At 38.6% G+C, this 27,584-nt stretch overlaps 1 protein-coding gene across 3 annotated transcripts in view; it reads left to right on the top strand.

Moving 5' to 3' along the window:
- Positions 1-300: 300 nt before the first annotated feature.
- AGPS (alkylglycerone phosphate synthase) overlaps positions 301-27,584 on the top strand; it is a 62,967-nt gene continuing 35,683 nt past the window's right edge. For all 3 annotated transcript variants that reach the window (XR_010884556.1, XR_010884555.1, XM_067298997.1), the window contains exons 1-7: positions 301-500; positions 15,835-15,924; positions 21,343-21,433; positions 23,367-23,487; positions 23,568-23,642; positions 24,369-24,440; positions 26,305-26,384. Coding sequence is in view for 1 of the 3 variants with exons in the window: in XM_067298997.1 (XP_067155098.1) it covers positions 307-500; positions 15,835-15,924; positions 21,343-21,433; positions 23,367-23,487; positions 23,568-23,642; positions 24,369-24,440; positions 26,305-26,384 (723 nt within the window). In the remaining 2 variants the exon portion in view is untranslated. The remainder of the gene's footprint in view (positions 501-15,834; positions 15,925-21,342; positions 21,434-23,366; positions 23,488-23,567; positions 23,643-24,368; positions 24,441-26,304; positions 26,385-27,584) is intronic.

Genomic DNA, 27,584 nt, shown 5'->3' with positions numbered 1-27,584 from the left:
CGACACTTCCTGAAGGAGGTGCAGTCGGAGCTCAGGTGCTAAACATTTCTGTGCACGCCACAGCTTTACAAAGTCAACGTTCAAAAATGAAATGCTGAGGCCCGCGCCTATGGCCGCGGGGCCGGGGCCGGGGCCGCCCGCAGCAGGCCCGGGCGAAGCTCCAAGACGCGGCCCCATGGCGCGACGCGCGCGCGGGCGGGCGAGCGGGCGGCGGTGCATGCCGGGACAGCCTATATGAGCGGGCCGCGCCTTCCGCTCCCCCGACCTCTCACCCGGCAGTGGTCTGCGGCACAATACGGAAGTGCGATGGCGGCCCCGGCGGAGGAGGCGGCGGGAAGCGGCTCGGGCTCCCCGTCCTCCGCCCGCCGCAGGCTGAGCATCATCTCCGGGCACCTGCGGGGCTCGCCGTGGGCTCCGGGGCGGGAAGGGCCCTCGCCGAGCCCCTGCAAGGCGTGGGGGGCCCCCGCGGGGCCGGCCTCCGGCTCCATCCCGAAGAAGCGGTAGGCGCAGGCGGGCTCCCCGCGGGGGAGCGGCCCGGGAGGGGCGGCAGGGGCCGGTCGGCGCCGCAGGGGCGCGCCTTGGGGAGCGCGGGCTCGCTGCCGGCCGGGGGTGGGCATGGGCTGGGGGGCACGGGAGGCCCCGCGGCGTTAACCGGAGCGGTGCGGGCGCCTCCGGGTTTAGCAGCAGCCGGGGGGTGTCCGAAAAGCAGCAGGGAGCCGTTGGGAGGCAAGTGAGGCTGCGTGCAGCCTTGGGTGAAGTGCTGAAGCGATTAACGGCTGGAGGGAGTGGATGAAACCTCAGAAAAGTGACTTTCAGTGTTTTATTTTTTGTTCCCCTTATAAGGGAACTTGTATGTGGGCAGAGTCACCTTAATAACTGTAGAAGAGGTTTCCTATTTGCAAAATAGTCTGATGCTACTTTAATGAAGAGTGCAGCATGTGTGGAAAAACAAGATTTGTATATGGACTTTTTGCTGTGCCTGCTTCACAGTCACATGAAACCTTCACCTGATATGAATACTAACAAAAATGTACTCATAAATTAGACTCTAACTCAGTCTGTGGGAGCTGAATAGTTGTGTCAAGTCCATTTTCTTCCCATTTCTTACAGTGTTTAGTAAGAAAGAGTCGTAGTTCACATGAGACCAAGGGAAGGAAAACTGTCGTGTTATCTAGCTGAAAATTGTTTCATTAGTTTCTGAATCCTTTTTACTGCATTCTTTTAAATGCTACAATTACAATTCCATGGTATAGCTTCATGTAACTTGCAAGCCCATCCCATCAGAAAGGCTGACCTTATTATATTTATTTTACGATCTCTCCTCTCCTAGATGTGGGTTTTCTGTTCATGTTGGCTTGTTATCTTGCAAGAGTGTCTTAAGTTTTGGTTTGTAGACAACCTAATTGCTCTCCATTGAGCTGTCTATAGACACTACTATGGTTCCTGTTGGTGCATGGAGGTGGCCTTGAGGCAACTAGTGGTTAAGAGAGTTGTTTCTCCTTTGAGGAAAATCCATACTTCGAACTTGTTTTTCCAGACAAGTTCAAGCCCCTGCAAGGGCTTTGTGGGAGCAAGCCAGGATATGAATTATTCTAGCAGGCTGTGCTTTTTTTCCTAGGGCCACAAGCTGAACATCCCTGCTTTGGGAGGACTGGGATGTTATATGCATGAAGTCAAATGTTAAGAACTTTGAGAGACTGTAGCTTTCATTATGAGAAGATTTGATATTTGTACAGGAGAGGCATCCTCATGTCAAATGATGCCGTTCACTGGGAGAAATGGGTTGTTTCAAAATTCTCTGCTTCTGTATTGAGTTACTCTTTGGTTTAAGAGTTTAGTAGAAAGTAATCATTGTTTTTGAAAAGTATCTGTCTAGCTAGGTTTAGGGATATATTGAAAATGGATTCTGATGTACCTTCCACTGCCAATCATTGCATTCTTGAAGAGTAGGAAGAATAGAATAGAAAAATCTTTTGTGAAGATGCACGTAATCCTAAGGGTAGTTTCTTTTTCCATGGAAATGCAGGTTTAGTAAACTTAACACCTGTACTACTACAAGTTTGCAACATCATTCTCCGATACTGATTTTTTGCTATAGGAATATAATATTTTGCTATTTTTATTCCAAATATGTTGTTCCAGATTAAGAATAAATATTACATTCCTTCTAGGAGCTTATGATCAAAGTGATACAACTGCTGGATACTTTGCTGTGAGAGTGTAAGGAAGCTGCTGAAAATTTTGATCGGTGCAATAGGTACAACTATCTTGATGTACCTAGAGTCTGATGTTCTCATATATTGAAACAGGAGAACCTAAAAGATGTGTCTCTGTTTTCAGATGTTCCCTCTGAATACCTGAGGTGTGATGAAACATATTTGAGATGTTACATATAAAGAATGTCTGAGACTTAACTAATAGCTTAGATGCTAGGATTTAGGTAGAGATTGTAGTTGAGGATAATACCCAGGTTTTGAAGTGAGTAATAGGGGAGGATGATTCTGTTGCCTGTAGTGATTCAGAAAGGAGGTAGTAGCATAAAGAGTGGTGAGTGATAAAGGGGCTGAGCCTGGTTCTAGCTATGCTAATCTGGAGCTGATTGACCCGTTCAAGAGAGACAGAACGTCCTGGACAGAAGGATTCATGTCTGCAGTACAGTAGTTTGAGTGACTGTCTGGGTGACTGAAATTACTTAAAGATGGAGAAGGCCTAGAAAGTCATCTTGGAATATCCACAGAAACCTGGGAGAGAGTGGGGAGATCCTCTGTGAGATGCTATAATGACACAGGTAAAATACTTTGAAAAATACCATTTTAAGGCAGACAGTATCGGTTTGGAAGTCTGGTTAAGAGATTAGGTTCTGATGAAGGTGCTTCTGGTTGAATGAGAAGGTAAGGGATTTTGGGGAGGAAATTGGAAAATGCTACACAGTGACTGTAACAGATGTCTTTAAAGCTTACCAGGAGTAAGGAATTTTAGAAAATCAATTTATATTATCACTAACTTAGTTTATCCATTGATGGGCCAAATGCTAGGCACTCTTAGCACTTAGTTAAAATTACCACATGAGTGAAATTAAGTGCACCACCCAAAAAAATAAAAAGACACAAAGTCATTGGTGTGAGGCTAAGGGCTATTATCAATGCTAATGGGAGTTTTCCAGGAATTCCTTGCTTTAGGCATGGCTTGCATTCTTAGGCAAAGGTATAATTAATAATAAATCATTACTTGTTTTTTTTATTTAGGTAATACAGTAGATAAGAGTAAAATGTGATATTAAAAACCCTGCATGTGCACACAACAAAACCAAACAAACCTGTAAATGAAAACATGGAGAACCAGACAGAAAGACAGTCTGACTGCTAAGGTAATAGGTAGCTTAGAAGATGCTAGTTCTAGAATGTCTTCAAGAATTTGGAGTTGATGATCAAACATCTGTAAGGAAACTTTAGATGGCTGAAACACTGGCTTGGATGTATGGAGGCTGTAGTAAATGCAGTAAAGAGATAGGGTTGAAAGATGATGGTTGAATTTGCATTTGGGGCTTTGAGTACAGAAGAATGAAGTATGGAGGAGATGAGCTAGTTGAATACAATAGGTCTTTGAAGTGTAAACATGAGTGTAAGGAGCTGTGGCTGTTTAACTCAGCTGGTTAAATATCTTTGGCTGAGATAGGACTACTGTATTTGTCTTATGTCCATCATTTAACCTGCACTGGTTATGCTTCCTTATTTCAGTTCAAAAGTGTCTGCAAATCTTGTGAAGCTGCACCATCGGAGAATAGAAGATGCTTAAGTATTTTAAGCCTTGTCAGAGTTCTAAGTGTTTTTAGGTCGTTGAACAGATTACAAGGTTCTGAAATTTCTTAAAATAAAATTTTAACTTGTCAAGTTTTCCTGCTCAATTTTTTGAGCTGTATAGATATTCACACTTGCATTGCACCAAGCTGTAAGATCTAGCTAGGTTGAAGCAGATTAGTTTAATCTGTACCAAATTTAATATCACTATCAAGTTAATTGACTTTCAGGCTTGTTTAGTAAGGCTTGTTCCCACGTCTTAGCATAGTCACAACTTCAGAGGTATACAGTAGTAAACTCATAGCTGTTTTTTCTATCTATCAAGGGGACAACAATGAGGATTTCGGGAGTTAATGTGACCTCATGTTGGGAAGATCTTCAAGATAGTGGTTTTTTATGTGTTACTGAAAAGCTTGGCTGAAAAATCTTACAAGAATAGCTGATCTGTAGATAGTTACAGTGATGCTGTGTGGCTTTTTGTCAACAATATTAGGACAATCCAAAGATGATCTTTTTCTTGCAGTCTCCTATTAAATCTGTACATGGTGATTCGGCTTTTCCACTTCTTTCTGAACTATTAGTTTAACTGTGCCTAGCAAAGCTGTGGCCAAAGGTACCTTAAGCAAAGATTTCTGTGTTCGTTATGTCAGTTGCATCTTTTCAGTAGTGTTTGAAATAATAACATCAAAACATTTGACATGTACAAGATTTAGTTGCGGTCTGTTTTGCTTCTACAAAGCAGGAAACTTGCTATGACTGCATCCTTGTAGTACTTTAAGTGTGTGTCTCTAATCACTGCATCAACTTCTAACTACTTATACCATAGTCACTAGACACTGACTAGTGTAATTGACCTGCAGAAACACTGATTTCTTGTCATTGACAGTCCAAAGATGTTAATGTTCAGGATCTTGTCCAGTTGTTTTTTCATCACCAGTGGAGGCAGGAAGAAGGAGGGCATGTGGAATTGACTGAGATTCTGTGGGTACCCATCTAACTGTCCATGTTTCCAAATAAAAATGCTCATGAAAGCTAAGCAGTATGAGTTTGCAAATTGGGATATTTACAAATTGTAGTAGGCGTCCTATTTAAAAAAATCTTTTAACGAGAGGAACTTCCTCAAAGAAAGATAAACTAGTATAAACTTGGGTGAGTTTCCTCTTGAGAAAAATCCTATGTACTGTAAGAATGGAGAGATGTTGTATCTTGGTGCATTATTGGTCGGAATTTTGTGTTAATTCAATGTGCCAATGAAGGATGGGGTCTAGTTAAACTGCTGTGTTTTAAAGTCTTAAAGATGATGGGTGTGCTGAAAAATTTACTAAAAAAACTCAAATTGAAAAATCTAATCTCTTTTTCCCCAAAACTTCCATGTTATGCTGTTGATTTTTATTTTATTAGCAAGGCCATTTTGTTGAGATTTCTGAAGTTATAAACTTAAACTTCAAAATACTGTATAACTATTTAAGTACATGGTGAAGAGTTAATCTTCAACTTGTACTGCTGAGAACTTGTACTGCACTGAAAACGCTAAGGTGCTGTAAAACTCCTTAGAACACAGTTACACCAGGGTAACTATTATATATGTTAGAAAATCCCTCTCAGAGGTGGACTTTGAGTTGATATTAATCTAGCCATAATAGTCTGTATTAAAACTAATTCAAACCAAACTTTACACATGTTCCTTGTTAAAAGGGGGTATTGACCAGGTGTAATTAAATGTTCTCTGTAGCTCACAGACTAAAAAATTTTTTTCTGTCCTGGAGCAAGAAAAAGCAGGTCAGGATTTCCTGACTTTCCCAGTCTGTGGGGAGAGCTTCTTCCCTGCAAGATGAAGAGAGGTTTGGGTGTGTGGGGTGTGTGTGTGTGTGTTTTTTTTTTTTTTGTTTTTTTAGTATGGGTGCACTGCTACCTAGGGTAGACTAAGGGATGAGTTTATAGCCAGACACCTGCTCTGTATCATGTTCACACCAAGCTTGCCTAAGGGTAACTTTATTCATATAATCATATCTTCATCAAGACTTAAAACTTTTGCAGAAGTTGCTGGTAGCTATTTTGACTATATCAAGCAGAGTTAGCTCAAAAAATTAGCTTGACTTTAACAAGTAACATTAAAGATGCTTCATGTTTCACTACCAATACTCAGCCACCTTTTACAGCATTTTTTTTTTTTTTTTTTTTTTGTATCTTGTAAATTTAAATGATGGCCAGTACAAATGCTGTTTTATAACTCTCATTCACCTGGTCAATTATTCTAGTTCATCTGTAACTACTGCTTTATGTAACCTATCTTGAGTGATGGGCTTCCTCTTTCTTTGAATAGTTAGTGAATTGTTTAGGATAGCTTACTACAGTTGTTAAAGGTGACTTTCAGAGGAATATGCAACTATGCTTATAAGAGTACTTCAAATGTCTAAAAGTTTTTTTTTTTGTATAATTCTGTTTTTATTTGGAACTAAATTCAGGGTTTGTTTAGGTGAAGACTGGAGGATGACAATACCGAAGTATAAGGTGAGCAACAGGGGGTGGAGAATGTTGGGGGGCAGGGAGAAGAGTTTTTCTTTTTTTCCTCAAGTTTAGCTTGTCTTCTGTATGTATCTTGAACTTGGTTACTAAACTTAATTTTGTCTGAAAGGTTAGATTCCATATGCCAGTTCTTAGTGCTGTTATGAAAACATTTAACTCTCCTTAGAGAACAGAGTGTTCCAAAGCAAAGCTTGATGCTAAATTAAATCCTGACATAGTTGACTCCTGAGCTAGTGGTAACTTGGAGAGACGGAGAGGGCTGCTGCCATTTAAAAGTCTTAACAGATCATAAGGAAGTGTGGGCTAGATGAGTGGACAGTGAGGTGGATTGAGAACTGGCTGACTGGCAGAGCTCGGAGGGTTGTAATCAGCGGCACAGAGTCTAGTTGGAGGCCTGTAGCTAGTGGTGTCCCCCAGGGTCAATACTGGGTCTGGTATTTAACTTTTTCATCAGTGACCTGAATGAAGGGACAGAGTGCACCCTCAGCAAGTCTGCTGATGATACAAAACTGGAAGGGGTGACCAATACACCAGAGGGCTGTGCTGCCATTCAGAGGGACCTCGACAGGCTGAAGAGCTGGGCAGAGAGGAACCTCATGAAGTTCAACAAAGGCAAGTGCAGGGTCCTGCACCTAGGGAGGAATAACACCATGTACCAGCACAGGCTGGGGGCTGACCGGCTGGAAAGCAGCTCTGTGGAGAAGGACCTGGGAGTGCTGGTGGATGACAAGCTGATCATGAGGCAGCAATGTGCCCTTGTGGCCAAGAAGGCCAATGGTATGCTAGGCTGCATTAGAAAGAGCATTGCCAGCAGGCTGAGGGAGATGATCCTCCCTCCCCCTCTACTCTGCCCTGGTGAGGCTGCATCTGGAGTATTGTGTCCAGTTCTGGGCTCCCCAGATGAGAGATGGAGCTGCTGGAGTGAGTCCAGTGAAGGGCTACAAAGATGATTAGGGGACTGGAGCATCTCTCATATGAGGAAAGGCTGAGAGAGCTGTGACTGTTCAGCCTGGAGGAGAGAAGACTGAGAGAGGATCTTATCAATGTGTATGAGTATCTGAAGGGAGGATGTGAAGAGGATGGGGCCAGACTCTTCTCAGTGGTGCCCAGCAGTGGGATGAGAGGCAACGGGCACAAACTGGAACATGGGAAGCTCCGTCTGAACATGAAGAAAAACTTTCTTACTGTGAAGGTAAAGAAGTCTGACACCATCCTGGGCAACCTTTCACTAGGTAACCCTCCTTGAGCAGGGGGCTTGGACTAGATGATCTGCAGAGGTCCCTTCCAACCTCAACCATCCTGTGATAAGAGTAAGAGCCTGTTGCATTGAGGAAGGTGTGGCAGATCACATGGGACTTGAATCAAAGCTGTTGTTAATTGCTAATCAAGGTTAATGTTCAAAATAGAGGAACAGATAACATAAGATTCTCATTCTTAAATGTCAGTGTGATAAAACTAAATCACAATTTGAAGGCAAGTGTGACTTAGTATATAGTAGCAATACTTTCATGTTATCTACCTGAAGAGGTAACTACTTATAGTTAGATGATAATTAAGTAATCTGTCAGAACTGAATTTATCCATAAGCTTAGTAGATACCTTGTTAAATCTTTGATATCGGGTAAATCAAACTAGATACATTCATTGGTTAAATTTTGCCAGAAAAAACACTATATACTAATAAAAGTATAAAGTATGTTTAATACATAAAGTAAAACATGAAGTGTTATATGAAAACAAGTAGCTATTTACAGGAAAACAATTTTGTAGCTCAACTTCATGATATTTACTGAGGTCTGAATTCTTATGCACAAGAAAATGAAGACTATATATAGCTATTTATTTAAAATTAATTTGAACTGAATAGAATGATCTCTGCTAATACAATAGGTTAGAATAGTTGCTTTGACTTCCTAAAAGGTGCTCTGAACTGAAGTAAATTAAGACTATCTGTAGTGTAACACATTGCAGCCAACTAAACTTCCCTGAAGTATTAGTGTACCTCTTAGATTGAATGTGATGGACAAGCATAATGCCTTGTTAAATCCAGAAGTGGCTGTTGTATGCAGGTTTTCAGAGTTGATATGACAGACCAAAAGTATTCTTTTACAGTTATCTGTGTGCCACAGGGCATGCTAAAAATTCTCTACACAGGTAAAGCAGTATTGTCTAGGAGTGGAGCTTATTTTGCTTGAAAAAATAAATAGTGGCCTCTTGATCCATTTATTATCTTGAATTTTTGAAGATGGTGAAGCAGATTTCTATTTTTTGCAAGCTTAAAGTACTACTACTTGCAGGACTGATCTCTAGGTTCAAAAAGTAAAAATTTTAGTGCCTGTTCCTTTACTACCTGAAAGTAGCCATGTGCATTTTATAGTATGGCAGTCTCTTCAAAGAGAAAAACAAAACTGGCATCCTCTGAAGTAGAAGATAAAATAGATATTGCTTCTTGTAAAGTATTCCATTGCATAAGAATTATCATTTGGCTAAGTGTGCGTATCTGGAAGCTTAGTAATATTGGTTTTCCTGATATTGATTACAGTATTTCATATTTAATTCACCCATATTTACTAAGACTTTCTACAAGAGAACATTAGAAAAAGACCAATTTCCTTGTTCTTTGAGGCTTCATTTATTCCACACATGCTAGTAAGATGTGTAAGGAGAAATAATGCTTTTCTATCACAACAGCTGGAAAAGGAGGACACACTCTGCTTTGGAATACCTAGTACCTTCAAGTGTATTTTATGCCTTAACTTTTGTGATTGCACTTGCAGTTTAACTTAATTCTTAAATTTAAAATATGAACTTGGATTCACATTGCTGTATTCGATATTTGGCAAACAGAATAGCAACTGAGTTAGGTGTTTATGCAACTGTGAGGGTTTTGCTGAAAGCGCAGGCTACAGAACCTGAATGTGTCTAAGGCTGTAAAACAGATATGTTACTTGACTTCACAGACTTGAGAGCGATTACTTTTGGTTTGCTGCAGGGAAGACTCTCGAAGAGGAAAGAAGTATAAGAATGACAAACAGCAAATACTCCCTGCCTACAGCATGTCATTCTTCTCCAGATAAATGATGCTATCACAAAGCAGTTCTTCAAGAGATTCCTAGGGCTACATTCTCCTTCCTAATTGCCAGGCACCTAATGCTAATTCAGTGCTGACTTCAAAAACACTTGAGTGGCTTGCTTTCTTGGTGGTTGATAACAGAGTCACTATATAACCTAAACAGGGTCTCTGCTCCAGATAGGGAGGGAGAGTGACCTTCCAGCATCACTGAAGGAATGGATTCTGAATCAGTAGCCAAAAGCCCAGTTAAGCTGGACTTTGAGGCATTGCTGTTTGGATATAATCTTGTTGATGTAACTCCTTAGCACCATAATACTGCCTGAATCTTACTGCACACTTATCTTTTGTTTTGCAAGAGCAATACAACCTGTAAGACCTTTTTGCATTGCTACATTAGGCAAATACTGGTGTGTTAGCCATTGTGGTAGCCCATAGAACTGCTGCTTTAAACTCACTTCTAAGAATATGCTAGTTCTTGGATGACAGAACAGGAGTGTCTGTGTATATATATTGTTTTTATGTATATGTTTCAATGCTTGGCATCAGCTGATTGAGTTCAAAATACTGGTGGTTATGGTGAGGAAACTAGGTAAGCATTTTGGTTTTGATGCTCTGAGTCGCATTGGTTCTGTTGCATTGGCTTGCCCTGTATCTTTCATCTTGCTGTAGGGTGGCTTCTCTGAAAGAAATACATGGAACTATATCATTTGGTCTTTTAGCAAGTTAGCTCAAGTTCGCTTCACTTGTGTGTAGCGTACCAGTTCTCCAGATTGTGTTGGAGAAGAGGGAGAAGTTTTGTTGGTATTTGTGTGCTTAGATGGTATATCTGTGTAATGAGAGGCAGGTAATTCAATGTTGGCATCCTTTGATAAATCATCATGACACTAGTGAATTAGAATTTGTTCGTTACTTGGTTCTGATATTTCACTAAGTGTGATTTCATAGCTTCATCATAAGTGAAAAAACGTAGTGTTTGCCTTCTGATGTTACAAAGGTAATGACCAATGTGTTTTAGACTTTGGAAAAATAAAGAGCGGAGTAACTGTTCATGGTATTTTTCATCTGAAGTAAAAATTTAATTGGCAGTTCTTCTGTGTATTGTGTGTGTAGTTATTTGATATGTACTTATGACTTGAATTTGAAAGTACTGAAACTAATATCTATGGTATGATTTCCATGAGAGCTGAGCATCTGGATGCTGAACTGCAGTACCTGCTGGAAGCTCTGTGCTTGCTTTTCAGTTAGTACTGGTTTTCTAGAGAAAGGAAAACAATTTTTAAACAATCAGTGTCTGCCACTATAGCATGAGATTTGAAGCCTGTATTGGTTTAATTAAAATGTTTAGTTAGGCCTGCAGGCTAAGCTGGGTGATGGGAACAGCCCAGGAGCTCGTGGTGTGAGGAGAAGGGCTTGCACGCTCAAAGCAGATGACCACAGTTCAGTGTGTGCCGCTGCAGACCAGGCGTGCTGCACTCCTATTGCCACCCACGCCAGCAGCGAAAGCGTGCCTGCTTAGTGTGGGGAAATACTGCCACCTTGTGGGCTCATTTCTCAATTTTTAATGCCTTTAATTGTTTCAGGGCTTAACATATAATACCTTGTGCAATAATTTGAAGAGCTTCCTGCCCGGTGACTCCTGGTTATTCTATAACAAGTTCTGCAGAGGAGGGGAAGTGAAGAAAATGCTTGATTTGTTTAACAAATATTTTGCTGTAAAAAATGAATCCTTGTTGCATTAAGTCAAATTAATATTTTGATGCTGGGTACTGTAATAAAGTGAAATATTTAAATTCACTTAGCCTAGCTGGACTGTTTTTGCAACACTAGCTTCTATTGTCACTGTTTCCATGGTAACTTGTTTTCTTTCAGATTTTTTTCCTTCAGGCAGTACCATTATATATAATGCTAAAAGCAAGCTTTGCTTTATATTTAGTACTTCATGCATTTTTTTTGTAATACATCTCTGGCTAAAAGCCAAAGCTAGAAGGAAAGGAAAGCCTTTTTTCTCCTCATAGTATTTCTGGCTAAATTATTCCTTCTTTTGTCTTTAACAGAATATTGAGATAATTTATCCCTATTTCTGTTACTGTGAAGGTAGTGAATAAAAAAAGCTGTCTTTAAATCATACGGTTCAGGTAGAATATAGAACTGAGTAGCATACAGTTTAAAACAAGAACAAATGTTGATGAGTCTTTGACTTTGCTGTATATACTCTTTGGAAGGATGATAGGAAAAAAAATGTAAGGATAAGTGTATAATTTAAGGATTATTATGTCTTGCTATGTTTAACACGAACGTACCAATCAATTAAACCAAACTGAACTTCTGTTTTTTCAGGCTGGGGCATGAAACTTATTAACATGTTTTGAGATGATCAGGCTGTATACCCTGAGTAATATTTAAGTATTTTTTTGTTATTTACTGATTAGCTAGCAGCTTAGGAAATTATTTGGACCTTTGAAAAATGAAGATAGAAATTAAGGTATTGCTGCAGGGCAAACTTTGTATTTGAGACGGTATAGAATATTGAGATGTTAGAGTACAGATTAGATATCCTCTAGGAAAAATGGCAGTACATGCTGGTTGCAGATCAATGCATAGTTTGGGTTCTCTGTTCTCAGAGTCAGCACTTGATACATTCAGTACTCATACGTGGGAGGAGCTTTTAATATGGGCTTAGGTCTGTATATTCTCAGCATTCCTTTGTGGTCTTTGTACTCTTCTGGAATGAGAGTTTAACATTGAGTTAAAAACTAGGGGATACAGAAGACTACACTGCTCACTCAGTTATAACTTGGATCATACTTGAGAGTTAGGGTAAACATAAGGTCATATACTAATCTGCCAAGCAGTTGTAATCGTTACACCAGTGGCATTGCACAGAGGACAGCAGGAGTGCTGTGCAGGAGTTGTGGTGTGAAAAGTTTGGGCTAAGGAAAGTTATTTAAGCAAATAATGCTACAAAAGGGTAATGCAAAAACAAAGAAGGAGTAGGAACATTATTACACACACTTCTGATGAGAAAATCATTTTCTTCTTCAGTTGCCTTTTGTTTCTTATTATGCTTGTAAACCATATATTTCCAAACTTAAGCTGGAAAAGCATGGAAGTGTAGAGCAGGTGTGTGTTACAGTAACTTCCCTCATTTGAGGGACTTGGGAGAGTGGAGCAGCTCTGAGAAGCAGAATAGTGCCCTGGCCTATATCTTGCAGGGCTTTTTACCTTGCACCTCTTCTGAATAATACATAAACTAATGCCCAGCATCCCCCAATCTGAAGGTTTTTCCATCCACTCTTCCAGAAAGTTCTGCTACAGCCTTTGACTGAATTACATCATTATGATATTGCCTCAGTAGTCAGCGAGGCTTGTGCATCTCCTCTGGATGTTTTCTGCTTTCCTCTGCATCAAGGGTAATTCTCTTCAGTCTTGGGTTTCATCAAGTACTAAACCATGAAGTCTTGCAAAACTGTGACATAAAGTAGCTCAGTCTTCACTAGAGGCTACATCAATTATAAATCAGAGCTGACTGATTAGTCTTTGTCTTTTAAAATCTCGTCTTTTTTAGGCTTGTTTTTCTGAAAAGCTGCATGCAGTATTTTCTCTAACCTGTTCTTACTGTGCAAGCCTGAAGTGCTGCTAACTACTATCAAGTAAACCAAATAATAGTTCTTGCATTGGCAGTACTCTCTATTTTGGAACAAAATGAAGGATAAATATCAGACAGGCTGATTAGGAAGACAGCCCTTCCTATCTCCAAATAAAGCCCTTAAACTTGCTTGGGATAGCTTTGAATATAAAATAAAATGCATCTAATTAATTTTGATAGCTTGTTTGCCTATCACAAGGTGCGATATTGCCCACTGAGCAAGAGACAAAGGTCTCCTGACTTGGTGTTATCAGAACAGTTGGTTCTAAGCACCCCCCCCCCCTTTTTTACAAAAACTTAAAATCCAGTATGTAACAGTTTTGAAGTTAATTACTCTAACCACTTCAATAGCAAGAGCCATGTTGTCTTTCAGAGTAAACCATTATATGCTTTTTTCATTCAGGAATAGTTCAATGTTAATTAAAGACTCTTCAGGGAAAAAAAAAAAATATTGACATCCCAACCTTGTTTGGGTGCTCTTGTTTCTTTTTTTAAAGTCTGATGAAAACGCCAAGTATCTTAACACCAACCTAGGTAAGTGGGCATTTTAAAAAAAGGCAAGCAACTGGAATACAGTCTGCTTAGCAGAAAGACCCCATACTTGGGTGTCAGTTCAGTGCCTTAACTAGCAATGCCTCCTCCTGAATGTTGGGAGAGGTTTCTGTACAGCCATCAGGACTAATGATAGCTTCAAAGTTGCACTTAATTTCTCCAATGTCACCAATTCCTTTGGAATCCAGAAGAGAACCTGGCCCTCTGCATCTTGGTCTGTGTGACTGACTGCAGGTTTGTTTTTTCTTACTCTAGCCTTTGTTTCATGCATCGTATTTAACAGCTTATTTTGGCACTGCCTTGCAGGAGGACATAAGCTCTCTAAATTAGGGCAAAGCTCCTTGAGCCTTCCTCTGACTTGCCATACTAATAGCAAGTCTCTTCTGACCTTGTGGTCCAACAAGCTAAAGAGATCAGGTGTATAGAAATACTGTGTTTGGTCAGCAGAGGGAGAAATCTTGCTTTGAGGAGGACTCCAGGCCTGGGGGTTTTGAAGGGAACCTTTAGTTTAACAAACGCCCGGTTCCATGGCAGCCTGCTCTCAGCTGGGAGTGGCTCAACTGTGCAGCACTTAGTGGCTGTGTGGAATTTGTTTTAAAATATATATTAAAAATATTCATTTTTGTAGATAATGTAATACGTAAGTAATATAGAAATATATATATTTAATTTATATACTTACTATATTATAAATACATATATATCCACACACATAATATGCTTAAATGTGAACACTTGTTACCAGTTTGTTAAAACTTGTGATCACCTAGAATATGACAATGAATTACGTTCTTTGATATAAAACTTGAGTGGATCGTTGCCTTTTTCTGCGAGAACATTAAAAGTGTAAAGATTGGTCTATTGAAATAGGCAGCAGAACAGAGGGGCTTCTGTATCTTAACAGCTGTTTGGCTAAATGGTTTAATTTTGACTGCAACTTCAGAATCACTTCAGTATGGAGGAACAATATATGCAATGTGCCTGTTGAAACACTTCTGTTTCAACCTGCAGTGGAATAGGTGTCCAGTGTTTTCCATTTGACTAATTAAAACCTTGTGTAGAGGCCATTTGAAGAGAATGAACTCTGATTAAGCAGAGTCTGTTTAATTATAACAGACAGTTATGTCAACAGCCAATGTTACTGTTACCTTTATTATAAAGGCCTTCAGTAATCAATTAGCACCCAGTTATCTTATATGTAAAGCTGGATTTATAACTGATTCATGTCAGTGGTTTCTTTGAATTTGCAAAGTCTTTTTGAAATGGTCACAGTCGATCCTTGTCTTACTCTGTAATATACTGTATACTGAAAGATTGAGCTACATTCACTGATATACAATGGATTGAGGAAAATCATTTGCCTTTAACTTCTTGAAGATGCCTTTTAATTAAATAAAACTCAGTTTTTAAGTTAGCACTTCATTTCTAAAGTAAATAAATGAGCAAATTTTCAAGCAGAGTTAGATTAATGTATAATTACTGTCTTTGTATCCCTGCATCTTAAATATGTTTATATTGTTGACTTCTGACTTTATCATAATTAAAATATTCTCTATTTTAGGATAGATGTGATTGAGGCACTTCAGTTTCATATTTTAGCAATTACATATATCTTTTTCCATATTGTTTCTTATGATGTCATTACTTTGAGGTCACATACAGTTTGTTTGGTACATTATTCCTGCAACTCTTTTTTTGCTTCCCAAAATATATTTTTAATCTGAGTGCTTGAGGTACTTCCTAAGAGTGCCTTGTTACATGAATGTTTTAAGAATGCAATGGGTTTACAGTATTGATATTATATTAAACTTCAGTTAAGCTTATTTCTTGACAGAGAATAACAATGCTAAATGTCTTGCTTTTTTTATTCTGAAATTCAGCTATTGCCTGTTGGTGTTCTAGTATTTATGTGTAGAATTTAAAAATAGGCATCTTTCAAACATCACTTTTTGCTGATTTGAGAATATCACCATACTGTATGTGTTGACTTCAGCTGGTTGTTTTTTGTAAAACAACATGTTTTTCAAACACTAAGATGTCATGTCTGCAGTCTGAAAGAATAACAGTTGTGACTGCAGAAAGATTTTTTTGTGCTGTCTTAAGCTATGTGCTTGTGATACGCACTTGCTTTCTTGAATTGCTATCTAATAAAGCTTTTTCAAAGCCATAAAACTGCAAATTGTAGAGATACTTTTGGCTTACGGTAGGCTAACACATTCTCACTTTTTTCTCTCTTTAAGGCAAGAACTTCTAAAGTGGAATGGATGGGGATATAATGACTCCAAATTCATATTCAATAAGAAGGGTCAAGCAGAATTCACAGGAAGAAGGTACACTGAAGATTTGTATCATTGAAGTAGAATAAAGTGTGTGTTCAGTATTTTTTAAAAGCTAATAAATTGACCATATTGTTGAGTTACAGAAAGTTCTTTGTTGTGTTTATTCACAGAATAGGTTATAAGTTGTTTGGCATTTAATAGGTTTATTGAACTCTATGTATAGTCTTTAACATATGTACTAAAATAGACTGTGTAGCTTATAGTAAGGTTTATTAAAACTATTACAAAAAGACAAAATCAGTCTTCTCCATAACTTCATACACTCACTGTGCATTAAATTTCCCTTGAAGAATGGGATCAGACCGAGAATCTGCAATGCCTCCTAAAGGTTTAGGTAATATGTGGCAGTCCTGTGCAATTTTGCCAGTTTTGAGAATCTCATGAGTGTCAACAAGTTGCTTTACTACTTAACTTTCAATTTATTTTTTTCTAAACTTTCATTCATGCAGCTACTTGAATTTAAATAAAAATTGCTCTTTAATTGTACATTTTGTGGCGATAACATACTTTTCTGACTTATTACCTCCTAGCCCTTTGTTCAACAAACTTATTTTTCTGAGAAATGTCATCTTTGAGTAAATAACAGGAAGATTAAGTCTACTAAACAATCTATTCACTTTCTTCCAGTAGCATTTAAGCCTGCCACTTGACATACTTTTTTCCTCCCTGAATGGAAAAAGTCTTGCAGTCTTCTCCCTGACTTTAAAAGATATAAATATACTCTTGTTAAGAATAAAGAAAATGGGAAAGAAATAAGATTAGTCTGCTGTCCTTCAGAAAAATTCCTTCCAGCTCTTTGAGTTTGTCTGTGTAAACTAGCGTGAGCTAGTTTGAGATGAAGTTGAGCAAAAACCTAACTGATTTTGAGTGTTTTAATCCTTAATTTCTTAATTTTCAGGCTCAGATTAAAATAAAAAGCCTTGGTTTAGGCACTTCAGCTCACTGTATATTTAGGGAGGTCCTGGTGCCTTTGAATGATATGTCACAATATATTTAGCAGGAAACTAGTAATTTTCCTCTGTACGTCATATTGACAAGTTCATATTTAAACCAGCCCTTCATACTGTTTCAATATTGATATCTGAAGAGCAGAATGTTGCTTTCTTCCTGGAAATAATGAGATCTGTGAAGCCTTTTCCTGGAGTTGAAAGCCATTCTAGAGCTTTTCTAAAGGACAAATAGGTCCTTCTCTTCCTTTCCATAAGATTTCCGTAAGACCTCCAGTAATTATCTGTGGTAATTCCTTAAGCATTTGCTTTAGTCACTAGACAGCTGACTAGTTATGAACACACATCTTCCAGATTTGTCTTCTGTTGGTAAGCATAGCTGCTGCTATGTTTTTTGTTTGTTTTTGTGACAAGCTTGATGTGTTCAGGGCATGCTTTGATCATCCCTTGACAACTTCTGAATAAGCATACCTGCTCAGCCATAACCTGTCTGGCACTTTGGATAGCCACAGAAACAGGCTTTTGAAGCCGGGCAGATTTATTGATGAAAACTTGTTTGCCTTTGGGATTAGGCTGAAGTTTTTGAGATTTCACTTTTGTTTGCATTTGCCTGAATTTTGTCCAAGTGTATCCCTTATCCTTATTTCTTTGCTTTGGCCTTTACACTGAAAGGAAATGGGAAGAATTGGAAAATGACAAAGTATTCAGAGCTGCTTTCATCGCTCACAAAGCTGAGGGTAGATAGGGTTTGAGGATGCTGACAAGCCCCACTAACAAAGTCAGAATAAGAATATTTCATTGTTTCCATAGTGTCCTCTTTAGGATTGCGTGGAAGAGACTTTTGCCTGGACTTTGACTCTTGTCACTTTGTCACTCATTCTTTCAGCTGGTATTTCTTTAGTTGTTCACCTGGGGTAGGTTATGCTCCATAGAAAGCTTCTATACAGGGCACTTTGAAGAAAGAACGAGCATAGGACTGAACTTTCCTTTTAGAAAGAATCATTGAGGCCACTGCTTGTTTGCCTAATGAGTACCAGTCAGTGTTCCAGGATGGTGCTGCTCTTCCCCATCTGCATTCTCTTTCTCTAATTGATGGATAATATGAGAAAGGCCTTCTTGGGTCACAATATAGCTCCTGTGCAGTAATCTGTTTCAGTGGTAGAAGGAGAGACTGTTTGAAAAGAATGGGAACCTGACTTCTTTGACAAATTACCCTTGTACTCCTTCAACATCCACAAAGGTTGTGTTGGAGATGCCTAGGGCTTTTAGTATTCATTTATAGATATATTGTCCATAAACTTGCCTAATACCCTTTGAGTCTACTGATACTATCTGCCTCTGTAGCATCTTGTGGCAGCACCTTCCAGAAGGTCACTGCCACTGTGTAAAGTACTCTTGTTTTAAATTGAGTACCCCTTATCTCTTGTGTTGCAGGATTAGGCGAACAACAGTTCTTTGTTCAACTTATCTGCTGCCTTCTTGATTATGCAAGACTCTGTCATATCCCCTCCCCAGTCTTCTGACCATATGGAAGAGTCCTGGGCCCTTTAGTCTCTCCTCTCAAAGCTCTATCCCCTTGATCTTTCTAGCTGCTGTTCTGTGAACCTTCTCTAACGCTACTACATCTTTCTTGATACAGGGACAGGAACTGCACACAGTACTCAAGAAGAATGAAGGTTCTATACAGCAGCAAAAAGACATCCTTTGTCTTCTTTCTCAAAACCCTTCGTGATGATGCATAACACTGTTGGCTGCTGTTGTCTTGGCATCATCACTAACAATATACTTTTTACTGGATTAACTACCAATCTGAGTTCAGCAGAATATGCATATACCATTCTTTTTTTTTTTTTTTTTCCTGCTCTTGCAATTATCTACATCAAAGCTTATCTGCTGTCTTCATTTGCCTGTTCGTTTAGTTTTTTTAAGGTTCTGGAGTTCTGTGCTATCAGGGTGGTACTTGTCTACCCAAAAGAGCTTAACTTCCACCTGTTTGGAGAGTCCACTCTTCATTCCAGATCACTGATGAAGATTTTAAAGAAACTGGTCCCAATATTGCTCTGTGGGGACCTGCATTGCTGAGTTTGTCTTGAACAGGGATCAATAATCCTTGCCCTCTGCTTCCTGTCTTAACTATCTTTCAGTTGGTGGGAGAACTTTTCCTTTAGTTCTGTAGCAACATACTTTCTTTAATAACCTTTGTGGTGGAACACCACCTTTATGGAAGTACAAATGCTTGTTCATTGTATCCCCTTTATTCACTTTGTTTTTATACCCTCACAGAACTCCAAGGGTTAGTGAAACAGGACTTCCCTTTCCAGAAGCCATGCTGACTTTCCCAACAGACCATGCATATCTGTGTGTCAGATGATCTTTTTACTATAGACTCTACCATCTCACTGAGAGTAGACTACACTTGCTAGTCTAAGGAACTAAACCTATTCTCCCAATGTAGAATGTTCCTTGTGCTATCTGCACGTGCACAAAGCTTGCCTCCTGAAAACGTAATCATGTAATATTGTATTCTGCAGTGCATTGCTAGTGCTCTCTCTGCTGGGCCTTCTGCCTGTGTCTTGAGTTAAACTTGCTGGACTTCTGGTAGTTCTAGCTTGTCCTCTGAATAAGTGGTGAAGATTACTCTTATTAAGCTAGCTATAGCAATAAATGGGCAATACCAGGAGAAGGAAGAGCATGCCAAGCTAACCTGAGGATCTGCATCAGGAGTCTGTAACAAAGATAGAAATACATTAACCTTTTATTGCTTATTGCGCTTTCCTTTCCACAGAATTCACTTAACAGTTCCATATAGATATGGTGATACAGTAATGGCTGCCACAGGAGGAGTGACTGAACACTGTCTTTCAAGCTGAAGAGTCGAGCTGAGTTGAGAGAATAGTTGAGGAGTAGAGCGGGGAGGTGTGGGATTTTTTTCTCCAATAAGAGAACTAGGAGATGAGGAAACGAAGGAATTGGCTTTTCTGTATAATAGATGACTTAGTTGTGGAGTTTGCCAGAGTTATGAAGGTCAGTTAACTGGGTTAACAATGAATAAAAAAAATCTTTAGGAACACCTAACAGGCCTAATGCAGTGATCCAGGTGCAAGCTATAGTAAGGATTCTCAACTGCTGAAAGTTCTTAATATTAAAGAAGTCCTTGTTCTCTTCTCCTTGGAGAATGTTTGTACATACCTAAATATGCACAGTGTGTACATATAATAATTAACAACAGCTTCTACCTTAGCAGTGTGTCCAGCCTCACCTGTTCTGCATGTGGTGTGCCTGGCCATAGTCAGCTCATCTGTCCCTTGTCTGTCCAGCTGATTCAGAGTAAATTCTCAAATATTCACATCTGCCCTGCAGATAAGCTCTTGTCAAAGAGAAGATAAATACCTTTGAATTTCCATATTCCCCTTCTGGGGTTTGACCTCAGACTCCCCATGCCATAAAGTTTCTTCTGCCAGGACAATACATAGTTTCTTCCTCTTCTGTGGCATTCAGATAGTACAGAGGGTTGTACAGCCTGGGAGGTGTTGAATTTGTCTTGCATTACAATGTTATGCTCACCAAGACTCCTAGCTTTTTGTTGAAATATTTAATGAGGAGATCAAGTTGCTTGTATCAGAAAACGTAGAAAGAGTAAAAACAACTAATTCTAGAGATTCTGGTGCAGAATTGCTGATGACTTTCCTGCAGAATATCTTTATTTTTTGGATTGGATCTGAGCTTTCAGGTCCCAGCTCTCCAAATTCCATCAAATGCTTTGCTATTGTAACAATATTGTGGCATTTTTCTTGAGTGTTAATCAGTCTAGTTGACTAGGGCTTACTGCAGATAACCTCCGCAGTACTTCCTACAAAAAAGGCTTTTTAGTTCAAACACCAAAGAAATATTACAACTATTCCTTCTCTGAGCCTGAGATAGACATGCATTCACATCAGTTGATGCATTCTGAGGGTAAGGGAAAGACTCTTAATACTGTTTTCCTGACAACATGCAAGGTTGAAAGCAGGGTTTGTGCATGTCTGAGACTGCTTTTGTTTATGTTGCAGTGTGTCCATGTATACCCAGTCTATACTAGTAGCTGTCCTGAAAATTGTCACACAGTTTTCTACCTTACTGAAAGGGAGAGATATTTCTTGAAAATAAAGAGGGTGGTAGTGTTGGAGTGAGAAGAGGGGAAAAAAAAAAAAAAAACCAACCAACCTTGTGCTATGATTCCCAAAGATCTTAAAGTGAAAGTAATATTTAACAATTGATATGATTTTGTGTTAAATACAGTACACTTAAATATTACGAAATGTGTGGTTGCATGAAAGCTGAATATATAGAAGTCTTGTAGACTTGTAGATAAAGCATTTCATTTAAAACCTTTTTTTATTTGTGGTTATGTAGAATCAAAAGTAGTGTATCTGACATGCATTGTTTTAATTTAAAATGACCATATGTAATATTGACTTTTCAGGTACAGGTTAGGTGGTATGGTATTACCAACTTTTAAGGAATGGATAGAAAAAACCTTTGGAGCAAGTCTGGAGCACAAATCTACCTCTAGAGTAAGTAAATAGCTGAAAAAATTCAGTTCCTTTGAACATTAGTCTTAGACAAACTGGTCTTGATCATCACTATTAAATATGATTCAGAAGTTGTCAGATGGCCTTGCATATGGTTGACTTAAACAGTGTAGTAACACTTCAGAAGAGTTGCTTTTTGTTGTAGAACTACTACATGAAACTTTCAATAACTTAACAAAACTTCTTATTCTAGGTTAGCTGGTAATACTTTAATTGCAATAAGTCTCCTACACAGTGAGTTTTTTGTCCTTAGTTGTAGGTTGTTTCACAGTTTGCTGAAACTGTTAGCCTAGGGGGAATTATCATTTATGGGAAATTAATGGCTGTTCGTGATAACAAGGACAGAAGATAGTGAAGTTAAACTATGCAGTGTTTTCGGTGCATTTGTTGGAAGCAGGCTACGCTTATACAGTGATTGTGAAGTAACCCTGCTTTGGGAGACAGTTTCTTCAGTTAGTTCAAGACTGCATTTTCTCTGAAGCTAGCAATGTCTTCATGTTGAAATTCTGAAAGACCTGCAGTATGTTTCAGTTAATTTTGCATAACTTATCACATTTAATATCCTCCTAAAAAGTTATTGAAAAATTTGCAATTCTCCTGTCCTTGAATTTGAGGGACTTTGATAATTAGAAGATACTTGACTGTTATTTTTTCCAAATAGAAATGGAGTATAGAAATTTGAGGTTTTCGGTCATAAGACTAAAACTGTATGTCCAATTAAATAACTCCTTAATTAAAGACCATATGTAATGGACTTATTTCTTTAGAGAAGTAACCCTTGGAAAAAAACATGAATGAACCTGAGACTTCCTCTGTTCATTACATTTAAAAAAATTACTTTTTTGAATCTTCAAAGTAAACTACACTTATTATCTATAAAGAACTTTAATTTTTAGGAGCTGGTGCATATAAAGAGTGTTCAGATGGATTTAAAAAGTCAAAAGCTTGACACCTGAATCTCATTTTTGTGCTTGATATCTAAAATGGAGTCCAGAAAAGAGAATTAAGTGCCTCAGTCTGAATCTTGAGAAGCCATAAGAATAGAATGTGAAACATCTGTCATACTCAATAGGGATATGGAAGAATGGGTTGGTTAGAGAACTTCAAACAGAGATGCTCCTCTAGATTTGTACATCCCTGATTTAAGGGGTGCTGATAGGGCAAAAAGTCTGGTGTAGTTTCTCTGCAGATGCCCAAAACTGTTTTTCCAAAGAGCTGATCAGAACTAGCTAGAGGTTTTTTGGAAACACCTGCATGTTGATGACTGCACTTGCATTTTGTGCAGTCTTTCTAATGTGTGAGATCTGCTTAAAGTGTGCCTATTATGTTAAATCACTCAAACTTAGATATATTTTGCCTTGCTTCTGATTTCTGATCAGGCTTTGATCTGAGAAGGATTTAACTTCCAGCTCATGACAGGAGGAGGGAAGGTGATTTGGCAGAAACAGAAGTAGATATGGAATTTGCAGAAAGCTTAAGCATATATATTTTTTGTATTGTAGGAAAAATTAATATTAAAAAAGAATTTTGACTTTTAGTTATTATCCCTTGTCAATAGGAAGATCTCTTGGTCCTGTTCAGGCCCTGTTTTTCCTGATTCTTGGGAAGTCTTCAAAATGCAAATATTCTGTTCAGTATGTACTTGCAAGCTAGTACATTTCTCAACTTACCTGGAGGAAAAAGGGTCAGAATGTGCTACTGAAATAAAACTTCCTGTGAGCATCTAGTCAGTTGAGTACCAGATAGGATGACTAGGATCTATTCTCGATGATGAGAACTTCAGTGTTTCTAATTCTAAATTTTAAATAGCTGGGCTTTGGTAGTTCATCAGTTAGTGGTAACTCAGTCATATTCTTTTATAGTACAGAAATACTGCAAAAGTGAGCCTACCTTTAATGAACTTATTGTTTTGTAGGCATCCTTAAATGTTAATGATGTACCTCCATCCATCATAAGTGAAGAATTCCTTCAGGATCTTATAGCCACTAAAATCTCATATTCACAGGATGCAGAAGATAGGGTATTTAGAGCTCATGGTAAGAGAATGTCATTTATATAACTGTGTGCTTTTAGATGCTTCCTGTTCTAATTTGTTAATTTCTTGTTTGTATTTCAGGTCACTGCCTACATGAGATATTTGCACTCAGGGAAGGAATTTTTAGGCGAATTCCTGATATAGTTGTCTGGCCTGGTAAGCTTTAATTTTTCTTTTCCCTTCTGATCTGAGAGGCTGTTGTTTCCTAAGCTATGCTTTCTTGTCATGGGGAAACTGTCGCTTCGTTCATTGGTTTCACTCATGTTTACTGAAACTGAAGTGAAGGAGTTTTTTTCATGAGTGGTAACCATGATCATTTAACATCTGGATTATCAGTTGTGCCTGGGAAATCCAATACTTCATATCACCATGGGGAAGTCAAATTCGTTGTTAAGAGGTTCATTGTTGATGAGGTTTTTGTGGACAGACGAATTAGAATCCGTTCTAAAAAAATATGACCAACAACTCTACTTTTGAAACTGAATGTCAGCCAGAATGAAAAAGATGTGTTGTTCAGTTCTCAGAAGAGACTTTTCTCACTTAAAATAAATTGGGTAACCTACTTTAAAGAAGCTCTGAACTTAATTTATTCTCCAAGATATCTAGCTGAAATGTTTGCTAACCTAGTTTGCTAGGAAGTCTCAATCCATGAGTAGACCAGGGAACCAAGGCTGTAGTTAGTTTTTTAAAAGCAGGATTGTTTAGGTTTGAACTTCACTCTGGAGCTCTGATACTTTTGAGCCTGACCTGCATTTATTACCTGTCTTTGAAATATCTTCCTTGCTGGTGTCTGAAAGGGCTCTTCTGCTTATTTAGACTGCTATATTTAAACAAAAATAATAGACACTAATCCTGTTTGTAACTGTTTGGAATTTTTTTTAGTTTGCCATGAAGATGTAGTTAAAATTGTGGAGTTAGCCTGTAAGCACAGTCTCTGCATAATACCATTTGGTGGTAAGTATTATCAAATTTCAGTCTGTTTAACATCACTAGTTAAAATGTACTTGAATTCAATTTTGATGTGTAGGAGTAATGAGTTGTACCTCTAATTAAAAAATTAGAGCTGTTGGTGGTATTTTAAGTGCTGTCTTGAATGTTGAGTGATCTTGCTGTATTAACAGCTGCTATGTTCAGTTTAGCAGTAGTCAATAAAAGTGTGTAAACAACTTCAATATTGCATGTGTAAGAGTAGTGACTGAGGTTGAAATCTATCTCTCTAGCTCTGTACCTTGGAAGCCTTCTAGGAAATAGTAAACATAGATTCAGATATTTGTGTTAGAGGTCTCATGTTTTTGGATGCTTTGTGCTCTGTGCCCACAAGCATGTGTAAACTTGTGTTATTTGCTGGAGTGCTGTGTACCATTGAAGCTCATAGGTCTGGGGAGGACAATGGTCAGGCACCATTCTGCAGAATCATTAACCGTAATTCTGATTTCATTTTAGACTGCTGGACATGAGAGTTAGAGCAGAGGCTCCTCTGGTAAGGGTTTTGCAGGAAAGGTTCCTATTTTCATAGGCTATTTATTTGCCTGTATAATCTGGGCCCTTCTCAGTCTAGAAGACTTCTAAAGGTCTTTAATAGTGGATTTTTCTCCTCTAGGCCTGCTGAGGTTGAGGGGTGAGCTGTCTTGTTTTGACTTAGAGCTCAAGGAATAAGGGATGTTAGTTTTCATAAGCTCATTCTGAGAAGCTTTCTCTCTCAAACTCTTCTGTGGGATAAGTCTACACGTGTTTTATTTCATACCTGCTTATGCTGTAAGAGTATAGACCCTGTAGAAAGGACACTTATTTGGCAACAACATCTTCACTTAAAAACTTGCTCTATTAGTCTGGTATCGTGCCTCCTTAAAATGCTGTCATCCTTATCAGATATATTTGGAGAGCTGTATATGACTGCTACAAATTGCATTTGGTACCAGTAAATGAGTACAGTAAAAAGCAGAGATATTGACTAGCTCTTGTTCACTGACCAGGATACAGGAAGATCTTCAAATTACCAAGTCTGTTACATTGAATTATGGTCTACTTCTGAAGTTGTTACCTTGGGGGATGAGGGCAGATACTCCTGTATTAAGGCAGATACTTCCTTTTCTGTCATGGGAAACAAAGACGACTGATGGTATTGCTCTTAGAGAGTGTTTGATGTGTTTGATTAGTTGGCACTGTCTCTGCACTTGCTACTGCTTAAAAGGGATTTTTATGGTAGCTTACTATGGTGGTTCTTAGTATTCCTGATTTTCTTCCCCTTACTGCTTTTGTAGTCTTTGAGAAGCCAGAGGCTGTTCTGTAATATATTATAAAGATGCATTAGAAACCTCCAAAGAGGTTTGCCATTTGTTTTTATTCATCTGTTTGTATAGTTACACCCTTTCAGTTTCGTACTTGATTTAAGATAAGTATTGCATTCCTATATATTAAGTAGATTTCTTCAGCCAACTTTCCGGATAGAAGCACAGTATCTTTGTATTTCTGTCAAATGGTATTTAGAAACAACAACTGTTTCTTGGATGGCTTTGATATTGCCCATCCTTCCCTATTTTAAAATTCTGTTCTGGACTTTACTGTGAGCAGCTGAGATGCTTTGGTTAATGGTTTTGTTATCAAGTGTTGTGAAAGCAGTCAGTCGGTTTCAGTGTTGCCTCGCTTTTGAGACTCTCAACTTGGTAACATGGGCAGCTGTAAAATGCTAGCCTCAGATAAACAGCTGATTTCTGTGATCTTTAAGTTCAGTATGAGAAAGGAAGTAGAAAGAACAGGGTACATGTAAAATTCTTAGGTAACTTTTATTAAGCAACAATGTATTTTCCCGTATTTTCAGGAGGAACGAGTGTCTCTAGTGCTCTTGAATGTCCTGAGGAAGAAAAAAGAACAATTGTCTCCTTGGACACATCACAAATGGTATGTAGCACTTCTAAGAGAAAAAACATGTTGAAATTAAAACCCGACGACAATTACTTTGAATGATCATCACTGGAGAATGACAATTCTGTGCTTGATGCAAGAATAAAGAGATAGAAATATTATGATACCTGTACCATGCATGATTAAATTAATTCTCCTTTAGTTCAAGTGGTATTTGGCTGATGTTAGCCTTATACTACTTCATATGACCTGGGTACTTTAAATTCAATATATATGCTGTTAAGACTTGTCTTAGTAGTTTTAATTCAATAAAAGTCCGAGGAAGCTACCATTCTTCATACCACTGTGTGATAGAAAGTGATGTCCAAGGTTAAGTGAAAGCCGGGGGGAAGCTGTTTGTTGTCAATTTCACTGGGGTTTTTTTTGCAGACGAAAAAATACTTGAACAGTGAAGGCTGAGATGACCTAAGATCTGTAACTCAACTCGGGAAGGCTTAATTTACCAAAGACTAGATTTTATGTAGATAGCATCTTGAGAACATGAAGTTCACAGCTTTCTGGCATTCTGGAAATGAAGTTTTTCTAGTTCTTAGTTTTCTGTTTTCAGCTTTCCATCATGAAGAGTTCTTTACTTGTAAAATCTATTTTGTGGTTGCATGGGTAGAGATGCTTCAGCAATGGCTCTATATTCTTAATGTAAGGCTCTACTGTCTGTGAGCTCCCATTGAGCTTATTAACTCCTTTAACCTGAGAGTAACGCCTGGATTGTGGTGCTCTACCCCATTCAGTGGTGGTTCAGTTAGGTGTGCTGCTTCTCACTCTTTCTGACTAAAAAGTGAGCTTTCTCACAAGAGTTGTAGTTACACACGGAAGGAAGCTACTTTATCATTTGGGCATCTCTGGGGGAGTGAAATCAGAAGAGTACAATACTGGCTAAGGCTCTCACTTGAACTCCCTGTGATTCAATAGCCTGCAACTTCTGTCTGGTTTGGGGGTGGGGAAGGAATGCAGCTGACTTACTATCATGCTTTTGTGTCTGCCAGATAGGTAAGTAGGTATCAAGTCAGAAAATAGACCAGCATCTTCTAACATGTCTTGAATAACACAGTCAGACAGCTTCTGTAGTCGTTAGTGTGGAGGGGAAATAAGGAAAGCAAGGTTAAAAAGGTGCGCTGTCTGAATTCAAAGATGAGCGTCTCAGAACAATTAAGGTACCTACTAAGTATCTATTGAAAT

This window comes from Apteryx mantelli, chromosome 6 (genome assembly GCF_036417845.1).
Source record: "Apteryx mantelli isolate bAptMan1 chromosome 6, bAptMan1.hap1, whole genome shotgun sequence".
Classification (NCBI taxonomy): Eukaryota; Metazoa; Chordata; class Aves; order Apterygiformes; family Apterygidae; genus Apteryx; species Apteryx mantelli.
The sequence above is the reverse complement of the archived record's forward strand: the minus strand, read 5'-3'. Positions and strand labels throughout refer to the sequence as shown.